This window comes from Anabas testudineus, chromosome 8 (assembly GCF_900324465.2).
Source record: "Anabas testudineus chromosome 8, fAnaTes1.2, whole genome shotgun sequence".
Taxonomy (NCBI): Eukaryota; Metazoa; Chordata; class Actinopteri; order Anabantiformes; family Anabantidae; genus Anabas; species Anabas testudineus.
This window is the reverse complement of record NC_046617.1, coordinates 15114093-15124633: the sequence shown is the minus strand read 5'-3', so window position 1 is coordinate 15124633 and position 10541 is coordinate 15114093. Positions and strand designations below refer to the sequence as shown.

The 10541-nt window shown below is 40.8% G+C and overlaps 2 protein-coding genes across 4 annotated transcripts in view; one reads left to right on the top strand and one right to left on the bottom strand.

The window, feature by feature from the left end:
• The first annotated feature begins 270 nt into the window (after positions 1 to 270).
• slc25a19 (solute carrier family 25 member 19) lies at positions 271 to 2774 on the top strand. Its single transcript, XM_026352361.1, has 7 exons — positions 271 to 414; positions 630 to 790; positions 980 to 1135; positions 1227 to 1397; positions 1576 to 1756; positions 1844 to 1974; positions 2051 to 2774. The coding sequence occupies exons 2-7, from the start codon at positions 659 to 661 to the stop codon at positions 2222 to 2224; spliced, it is 945 nt and encodes a 314-aa protein (XP_026208146.1). The 5' UTR covers positions 271 to 414; positions 630 to 658; the 3' UTR covers positions 2225 to 2774.
• A 433-nt stretch (positions 2775 to 3207) lies between these two features.
• The window catches only part of pitpnc1a (phosphatidylinositol transfer protein cytoplasmic 1a), a 40085-nt gene continuing 32751 nt past the window's right edge, over positions 3208 to 10541 (bottom strand). For all 3 annotated transcript variants that reach the window (XM_026352337.1, XM_026352345.1, XM_026352351.1), the window contains 5 exons: positions 9892 to 9963; positions 8287 to 8382; positions 6322 to 6477; positions 5731 to 5794; positions 3208 to 4402 (listed from right to left, as the gene is read on the bottom strand). In XM_026352337.1, coding sequence (XP_026208122.1) covers positions 4092 to 4402; positions 5731 to 5794; positions 6322 to 6477; positions 8287 to 8382; positions 9892 to 9963 — 699 coding nt within the window. In that variant the 3' untranslated portion in view covers positions 3208 to 4091. The remainder of the gene's footprint in view (positions 4403 to 5730; positions 5795 to 6321; positions 6478 to 8286; positions 8383 to 9891; positions 9964 to 10541) is intronic.

Here is a 10541-nt window from a genome sequence, read left to right as displayed (position 1 = left end):
GGAACCGGAAGAGTCTGTACGATGTTGTTGTAGTTACAAGCTGTGACCACTAGAGGGTAAAAATACTCTGACATGTCTTTATCAGCTACATTTTTGAGAAGCTTGATTATTCAACAGGAGATTTCTTAATTTAGATGTTTATTCTTCTGAGACTCGCTGTTCATATCATATAATGCCGACGTGGTATTATAACAAACGTCGGGGTAAAGGTTATTATCGAAACGGTAGCTAAACGACCTTGTTGAGACAGTGATACATCTTGTCGCCACATTTCCTCTTTGACAGCTGGAGTTGGACCCGGAAGTAAAATCAACTTGTGGCGTGCGGTGGAAACATGTTAATGACCGGTCGGAGTGGAAGAACATGAAGTGTAGTTGAAGTATTTTAATATTTATGAAGGACTTTTCCTAAAGGGTAAGTGTTTGTTCGTCGGTGTCACCGCCGAGCCTCGATATAAAGTACACAGCTGCTCTGTTGTTGTTAGCTTAGCTTGTGTCTTCATGTGTCTCTACATGCTTCGAACAGTTCCACAGGATATTTTCTAAGTAAAGCTTAGTTTGATGAAGCCTACATTAACCATACATGTTTTTACATTATTATATTTACACGTTAATTCTGTCTGTCTGCAGCGTTAACTCTGACCTGAGGTTGCGGGGACATGGTGGGCTATGACCCCGGTGCTCAGGGAGCAGCTCTCTCCCCAGAAGAAGCAGCCCTGGCGGGGTCAGCTGCTGGGATGGTCACTCGGGCCCTGATCAGCCCTCTTGATGTCATTAAAATCAGATTTCAGGTATTTACATTATGATTACAGATAAAAGGTTGCACCAGATGTTTCTCTTAAATCTCTTTTATTGTGGTAGTTTTGCTTCAACCCCATCAATTCATGTTACTGGGAAAACTGACTAACTATTGAAAGCACTGTAGGAAATCTAATACTGGATGTTTATCAGTGTTTATCAGTGTTTCTTTCTCCTCTCAGCTGCAGATTGAGCGAGTGTCTTTACTGAGGCCGGCTGGGAAGTACTGGGGATTATTTCAAGCTTCTCGCTGCATTTATTCAGAGGAGGGGCTCTCTGCTTTCTGGAAGGGCCACATCCCTGCACAGCTTCTCTCCATCTGCTTCGGAGCGGTGCAGGTAGAGCCTGTAAAATGTTCTGCAGCAAACTTTAAACTCTCCTCAACACGTTTTCTTTTCCTTTACTCATTTGTGTGTGCGCACTTTGCAGTTTGCCAGTTTCGAGTTTCTGACTGAAGCGGTTCACAAGTCGACAGCGTATGACAGTCAGACAGCAGGAGTTCACTTTGTGTGTGGCGGCTTGGCTGCCTGCTCTGCCACGGTAGTCTGCCAGCCTCTGGACACACTGCGCACACGCTTTGCAGCTCAGGGAGAACCCAAGGTGAAACTGAGACACTGTAGTGTTGAGTCCTTGTGCCAATTTAATGTCTGTGAATCCAATTCCAATTTAACTTAATACATTTTATCCTTATTAATTATTATTATTAATTATTACTGCTGGGAAGTTCTGAAAATATGGTAGTGGTGGTATCTGACCTGTGAATTCTACCAAAACTCAGGTGTACAGGAACCTGCGGCATGCTGTGTCTACAATGTGCCGCTCAGAGGGAGTACAGACATTTTACCGCGGCCTGTCTCCGACACTGATGGCGGTGTTTCCATACGCTGGGCTGCAGTTCTTCTTCTACAAAGTCTTTAAGAATATGTTGGCTCCACCGTCCAAGTCTGGAAAGTCAGGAGGTCAGTGGAGCTCAGGCTCATGCTTCTGCACACCACAGCAGGGACACGTGCAGTATTCGTAGTAACCTTTCACGTCCTGTCTTCAAGGAAACTTGCAAAGCCTGATCTGTGGCAGCGGAGCTGGAATGATAAGTAAAACGATCACATACCCCTTTGACCTCTTCAAGAAAAGACTGCAAGTTGGAGGCTTTGAAGCAGCCAGACTCCACTTTGGACAGGTAAGCTCTTCTACAGCGTGTTTACGCTCATGCAGGATCTGATGTCTAAGTATTTTCTGCTGTTTCTCGTGTGCAGGTGCGGTGTTATAAAGGCCTGGTGGACTGTGTGGTTCAAATAGCCAAAGAGGAAGGCGTCCGTGGCTTTTTCAAAGGCCTCTCACCCAGCCTCGTGAAGGCTGCGCTGTCAACAGGCTTTACCTTTTTTTGGTATGAGTTTTTCATCAATGCTATGCACAATCTCAAGGAGTGACACAAAACAACAGACCTTACTAAAGAGGAATGATGGTGAAGGGAAAAAGTAACAATGGCATAATCACGCACATTGGAAATACCTGCCTTGTTCTTTGCACACACTTATCAGCTGGAAAAATGTCTGGTGGTGGTTTTATTGTGTTTACATACAGGATGGGAAAACATTAACTGAATATGTTCTGTGCTGTTACACGCTGTATTTTGTCGCATTTTTAAATATTTTATCCCTGGTTTTAAAGGCTTATGAATGCTTGTGTTTAAATGATACAGGAACATTACATTCAGTGTTCAAACTGGACTTTTCACATAATTTAATCACATTTTCATTTAGTCATTAAAGCTGGGGGAAGAATATAATGTTAGTGTTGTAGATAAATACTGTGCAAAGACCAAAATATGAACATATTTATTATGTTTTGTGGTGGATGAAACAGCGATCTGTTGATCTAAATGCACTGCTCTGTAGGACTTGACATGTTTGTCCAGCATTGTAACTTTCAGATTGTTATTTTAAAGGTAATTTAAGAATTAAACATTTTTTATAAAGACTGAGTTGTGTGTTGACAAGAGTTTGTGAATCACTAACAACAAAGATTAAAGAAGTAAAAGTAGTTACATGCATATCACAGGGATTAAAAGCACACTAACTCTAAACGGGTAGTGTTTTTGTTCAATGACCAAAGAATTAAAATTAAAATAATGTAACATTAATTTAAATCTGCTCTGCAAAAAACTAAAGCTGGTCCTTTAAACTAGTCCTACGTTTTAGTTTATACAGACATTTAAAAATATGTTTTGAGTGAAGGTGTGAAAAATATTTTATTTCCTTTAAGTTGTTACGTTTATTTCTATTCAAGTAAACATCATTAACAAATACTCTTCACACAGTTATGGATACAACAGTATTTAATTTAATTGAATTTACTTTATACAAAACTAAAACTTAATACAGTTGAAATGAAAAGAAGCAAAACAACATACAAACCATGTGACCAGTGTGTAAAAACTGCGACATCACGTATGAGGCCAGGAGAGCAAAGAAAACATTAAAATCACAAATATTCAAAAGCAGCATCTGCTGTCCAAAGCATGCGTTTACAGACATCGTGGCTAACAGAACTCACTATAATAAACGCTTAAAAAGACCTGAAGATACTCCTGTCCTTTAAAATACAGAGCATAGCAGCATCACTGGACATCATCTTTTTGAAGTACTGATTATTTAATGGTCATACTGTACTATATATACAAGAACACACTATCACCTGACTGTGAACAAACTCAACTGTGGCCAACAAGAATCTGTCTCCAACCACATAAACAGATACAACAGTTCAAATCACAGTTAACAAAGTCAGAGACTCTGATAATTAAAGGTAGAAGCAAAAAAAACACAAATTCTGTGCATGTTAGGTTTATGTGCAGTGTCTGAATTAACATATCTTGTCAAAACACCCTGAGCTTGGATGAAAACAAGGTGACGTTCTGTGGGATTAAACATTTTGAGGACTATACAGTATGCTACGCTCAGTCAAACTAATTGGATTCTGTACTGTCTGAGGATGAGGAGAGATTAATGATCAACTTCTAGCTGCTTTTGTGAGACTCTCAATGGGAGGCAGGATACCCTTACACCTCGCAGGACTTTTTTTTTCTGTGGAGATCGGGCTGCCTTTCTGGACCTGTAAAAGCTGTCGGAGAGCTGTTGACTTTCCTGTAACACCGGAGAGTCTGCTGAGGGGCGCGAGGATCACCAGGGCAGTGAAAAGTCTGCTTCACTTCAGCTGGCAGGGGTGTGGGGTGGGCTGGGGCATCCTCTAATGATCCACAGGTCGAGGGCATTCGCTAGTGGCACAGCCGCGCTCTCATTCAGGCTGCGGGCTGGAGTTCCAGGAGAAAAAGCTGGGCAGTTTGAAGAGCGAATCCCTGCGGCCTGGATCCGGCAGGGTCAAGGTCTCCGGAGCTGACTTCTTTCTCGGACGCTCCTTTGGCACTGACAGGAACTCGGGAGCCTCAGTGGAGAGGGGCGTGGACGGGGCGCTGTTAGGTCCACTGCGGGTGCTGGATGGCAGCGGGGTCTCTGAGATGGAGATGGCAGGGGGGAAGGTGCCAATCTTCAGGTTGGTGGCCTCCTGTGTTGCACGCTCATACTCTCTTACTTCCTCCATGGTCATGTCTGTTAGAAAGGAGGAATTACTCACTTAAAATAAGATGAAGGACTCTTATTAATGTTTGTAAGTGTGTATGTATTTAGTATTTCAATAGAAATGGTAATGAGAAGATTGGAACTGTAGACACAGCAACTTTTAGATGCAGTAAATCAGAGGCTGCTGAACTTGTTGTTTAGATCTTAAAGACGTTTTTGACACTTAACTTCTAAACATGCACAAAAGCTCCTTATCAAAGAAACATCTCAACACATGTCCACTGTTTTATATTAACCTAACATCTCTGAAATATTTGTGCTAAACAAATTCAAAAGAGCCAGACAGTAATACTGGCTGCGCCTACTGCACGCGGATTTCACATTGATTTTTCAAAGCCCAGGGATTCTTCAAACAGAGAGCTACACGGTGTCAAACAGCTGTGGATAGAAAGATCAGAGAGGATTCACATTAAATGGTTCAAATCGAGTGTGTGTGTGTGGCTGTGAGTGAGTCCACGGGTTCAGCTGTACATCTCATTGCATCGGCTTGTGCAAATCCAATAATCCAAATATTTCATGATAGCCTGTAGCACAGCGGTTGTGAAACAAATTAAATAATAATGGCTCAGAGGAGGTGGAAATGAATCATCAAACAGTGGAGAAGTTTTCGATTGCCTGTGTGGTTTCAGCACTACCAAAGAACACGAGGTGAAGTTAGACAGTCTGATACAAAAAATGCTACTGTTCCAAAAACAACATGGCAACTGCAAATACTTAAAGATTATCAGATAAATACAGATTAACAGATAAATACACAGTTTGCACCCTGACTTTTAAAAAACGTGAGTGTGCATCCCAGCACAGGATTTATTTTAGTTTTTCTTTTTACCAAAGAACAGCACAAACACTGGGGAGTTATATTTTTATAAATGTTCTAATGTTCCTAGCCAAAACCATGTAGAGATGCAAAACTCACATTGTATAAACTAATTTGTTACCTTTATAACCCCCAGTTTATTTAATAAACCTATATACATAATTGTAATAAATCAAATGTGCTCTACAACACTAAGACAAGTGTCAGTTTCAGACTACTTACTTGAGTTTAGGCAACAATAACGTATCTGTACAGCCATCAAAACACTATGATATGCTTTCATAATAAATTGAATAAATTACGGAGCAGATTAAAGCTTGAATGTCTCATCTCACTAGCTGAATATTTAAGAAAATCTTTATTTATTTATTTTTTAGTGAGGTCTGGCTACTTTATCATGTCTCGCTATGTTCTTTTCTGTTTTTTTTTTCCTGCTTCTAAAAAACGTTTATAAGCTGTGCCTTCACTAACAGACACTTACCAATCCACTCATCCACCCACGCAAAGGCCTGTCTGTGTCCTAACAGCAGCACATCTCGGATGACCTGAGTAGAATTAGCAACAAAGCGAGAGAAGGAAGGAAAAAGAGGTGAGACCGAAGAAGAAGTAGCAGAAAGGAGACGATGCAGGGGCAGGAAGTAAGTTCAAGGACAGATGATATGAATCAGGTAACTCAGCAGAGTTTAAAGACATTTAGCCATGTTCTAAATGTTTCCGTTCACCCCTGGAGGAATCTGATTTATATGAGTCACTACTGGTGTTACCATGTGAGTAATGGCCCTGCCTGTGTGTTTCTACCTCGGGCAAGGAGAGAACAGGGACAGTTCACCCCAGGGACAGATTCTGTGGAGGGCTAGGTGTAATGGATTTGGGATACAGGAAATATAAAGTGCAAACTCTGCAGCCAAGGTAAAAAGAAGCAATCTGCAGATACTGTAGAAAGCTGACTTGGTTCATGGCTAACAGTTTGTTTATCACGTTTCCAGAGCAGGAAATGAATCGAATGAAACAAGTTTGGCTGATCAAGGAAAGGGCATCTCCGTGAAAGCTTTTACAACTTTAATATCCCGACCTTGTGTACAAATTGCTCCACACGTGTCTGCAGCCCCCACACTTCAAACTTGACTGTGACTAGTTTGTAGGAGCACATGATGGGGTCTTGGGTGTGGATCCATCCTTCCTGCAGTTGTCCCCGGTTGGTCTTCTTCGACTTAAAATACCGCAAGTCCTGCAAGGCCATGAGACACCGGGTTCAGAATAAACAATTCATACACTCACATCCAACAATAAGACAGGACCACCTGGATTCACAGCAAGCATCACGCAGAGTACAGCCAGGCAGCACACTGGGAGTCCCTAATCACAAACATTACATGCATTAATCACTTCTCCCCACAGGCTAATTATGCTGTAGTGCTCATTTGTCTTGGGGTCATGTGTCTGACTGACTGAGTGTGTGCGGGGGTGATACTCAAATCTCTCCTCTGCTGGAAGGGCTCTTGCAGTGGGGGTGGAAGAAGCCTGTTGCATTTGTCTGCACAAATAAACGTGATGAAGATTCTTGGCAGACAAAGCAACAAAAAGGGCCTTTTCTGATCTTGTAAAGTCATTTTTTAATACATAAATATAATGTGAAATACTATTTAACTGTTTCTCATAGATCCATGTGTGTGGAATAAAACAATAAGGCTCAATAATACAATGAAGTGATCGTTCAAGTTCGTATTTTCCTCACCAACAAACGGCTCTCGGTATAAAATAAAAATTACATCCATGGGTGAAGAAAGAATTATGTCATGACATCACAGCAGTTTTCAAAATAAAATTCAAAGCTTGGTATAAGCTGCCAATCAAGGACTGCAGAAAGGCTCTTTGCTGCGTCTGTGTCTTCCTTGTTTCCTGTTGTCTCTCCAATATCATTATGCACAACATGTCATTTAGTATTGTTTTGTATTGTTTTTAATCAGGTTTTTGTCTTTTTACACAATTTTAAATAAATTTTAACTTTTTACAGACGAAATTTCCATATGAAAAGAAATCTATTTTCTTTTGTTGAATGTTCTGTGCTTCATTTACTAGTATTACTTGATTTCCAGAAAATCTAGATGTATGTTATTTGGATTAATATTATCTGTGACAGTGTTCATTCACTTGCTATTGACTACAGGTGTAATATAGAGCTGGACACTGTGGTGAAAATACTCAGGTGTGGGACTGAAGTTGAATGCACTTCCCTGTGCGACTGTTTATCTTGATGTGGTTGATGCACGTTGGTCTTGTTTAGTCTTATTAATGTTTGTAACTTAATGAGACAGTGTGTGTTGGGAAGCTTTTACCCTTCTTGTAGACACAAGAATACAAACATGCTATTAGCCCACTGACGCATTTGACATTTCTGACCATCTGACCATTTAAGCATGACACCGGTCTCTGATATTTACATCGGCTATGTGACGTCCACTTTTAACTCTGGACGGCATCTCTGCGCTGCTATTCTTAACTCTGAGAGGATAAAAGCAGAAGCCCATAAAGCCCTGTGCTGTGTATGTGTGTGTGTGGAGGTGTGAGTGATAAACACTACTGTGGTGCTCCCATGACCCCACTTAAGTATTAATAGCTCAGCATTTTATGACCATCACACCCTGATAGATGGGCATACACATACAAATGTCAAATCACCACAGCTAATGTCCATCACCACCCCCACACATAAACACGAATTTCCCTCCCTTCCATCACCCAGAGGAGGGAGATGGCCAGCTGGTGGTCAAAAATGAGCTGGCGCTGTGAGAGGAAGATAGCACAATATTCTGTTTATCTGGACATAAAGTACACCCGGTGTCTTCTCTATTTATCCATTGTTGACTCTCCTTCCTCCTTATTCTTATGTTCATCTCCATAGTCTCTCCTCTAATTTCACTGGTTCCAGTCTCTAATCATTCAATTCACCTTCCTCTTTCTCTCCAAACTGTCCATGCATTCATTCAATCTGTGTAACACACAAACATTAATACTGCAGTGACTTCCCCTGCCTCACCTCTGACTCCTTGTAGTGACGCTCAGGGATGTCATCATAGGCGATGTCCACAAAGCACACTTCAGTTTCCTCATCTCTGGGCTCGCCAGCAAAGATCTTAGGAACAAGGAGCAATTCGGTGTGTGAGGAGGACAGCTAAATCAATAACACACTTGAGGGTTTGACAAATGTTCTGAGATGGTGTGCTGTGATTTCCCCTGTCACTTTGTAAGGCAGTGCACAGGGAGCTACACTCACACAAGAAATATTAAGAATCCTTTCAGACTGAAAAGTGGATAAAATGATGAGATACTGCACAGGAAAGCAGGTTCAAACAGGTTACAGGGTTTGACAATAAGATAATTTCCTGCTAGTTTTAAATGTGCCATGATGAGCACCTTCCTTCCGCCTGACTTTACCCTCAGACAATACACTAAACAAATTGTAAGGACAAATGTGACTCACAGTCAGTGACACACCATGTGGTCAGTGTTTTTTTTCCCCTATGTCACTCACACTGGGACAGTAAAGCAATACTGGCCAGTTATCCAATCCTTTCAGAATGATTTCATTACTCCTGCGTCACAGAAAGTTGTCCACACTTCCTGCATACTTCAAACCTTTTTACAGGTGCAGGAGGAGGCAGTGAGAGAGAGGAAAAGGCTATTAAGAAAATAATAGAGGAAGAAAAGCGAAAGAATAGCTGTGACTGTACAAATGGTGAAGGTGACGGAGAAAAGTGTAAACTTGAGAGAGAATGGCGCAAACACTACTGAATTCATCGACACCCCCACTTGTTACGCTCGGTTTCAAATGTGAAATAAGGACCATCTGTGAAACCATTGTAATTGGTTTGCAACATGCTTGACCCGCCACTAAGTGGAGCTGCGGCGTTTGGTTTTCAGCTACAGTATGGATCGAAGCAGCATTGCGTAACCTTCAGACTTGCCCCTAGTGCCCATCAAAGTGTTAAGTGTCATTGAAAGAGAGATGGAAAACAAGCAAAGTGCCTCTAACAGTGATAAAAGGCTCAACAAGAAAGTAAACTAAATATAAAGTAGTTCTCTTCAAATATTTTCTATTAATTTAGTTTTGCAAGTAGTGATTTTTCTTTGTCACAATGCATTTGTGCTGTAATTACATGCAATCTGTTACTTAGCTGCTAAATGGGGGTGTAGTCACAGAATCAATGTTGGTGGTGAAGTGATTGTGTGCTTTTGTTACCGATGTTAATCTGTCCTAACTGTAGGTCACTGCCATAACTTTCCTTAATGATTTCCTTTATGGTGACATTAACATTTCAGTAGAAGGACATCAGATTGCACAGCAAAAAGAAAGACTAAAGAGAAAAGGGGGTGTTGTGTACTGTATATTTTCAAGCAAAGTAAAAAGAATTGTGTCACAGAAAGACTTGATCACATCATGTGTACAAAAAGTATTAACAGTAACGAAGAGAAGGAATGATTCTCTTCACGTCTTTCTTAATAAAGAGGCTGAATTATGAACAAAATCTCATACTTAAATAATCGGTTCACTAGGCTCTGAAACAATATCAGTTAAAATATTAAAAAAAAAACAACATTAGAGACTAAAACGGAAAGTGTGCAACACACAAGCTCTACTCACGTTATCATTGCTCCCTTTGTTGTCCTCATATTTGGTCTCTATGTGGATGGAAAACTTAGGCAGGAAGGAGCACTGGAGGGAAAATATAAAGACGAGACAATGAGAAATTGATAGGCACTGTGATAACAGTTATTTGATAACTGCATAGCTTAATGTAGGTTTGGCCCAGATCACATCACATAGGTGGGAGATTTCTTTTAACGGATCCACAGGATGAAATGTGAGACTAATTGTGTGTCTCTGCATCTGTGCTTTATCACCCAAACCAGATGAGCAATAATGATTTTTTTCTCTCACTGTGTAGATTTACAACTGCATCACACATCGTCTACTATAGACTACACACCTACACACACACACATGCAGACACTTTTTTTTGCCACCGGCAATGTTGACTGCCCTTCATCAGCTCTTAAACACAGCAGTTTGATTAGGTTAAAGCCCAACACTTGCAATTATTATACAACCACAGAGTGGAATACTGGTTACATAAGCTGTTGATGTACAAATTGGTGTGTATGTGTGTGTGTTTATATGTGGCACAGCAAGACAGATACAACACAACAGATCAATTTTGCCCAGCAGCACAGGAAAAAATGAGCTATAGGGCTTGATGCTAGGATCTCATGGTCAATACATAAGTGTATGTG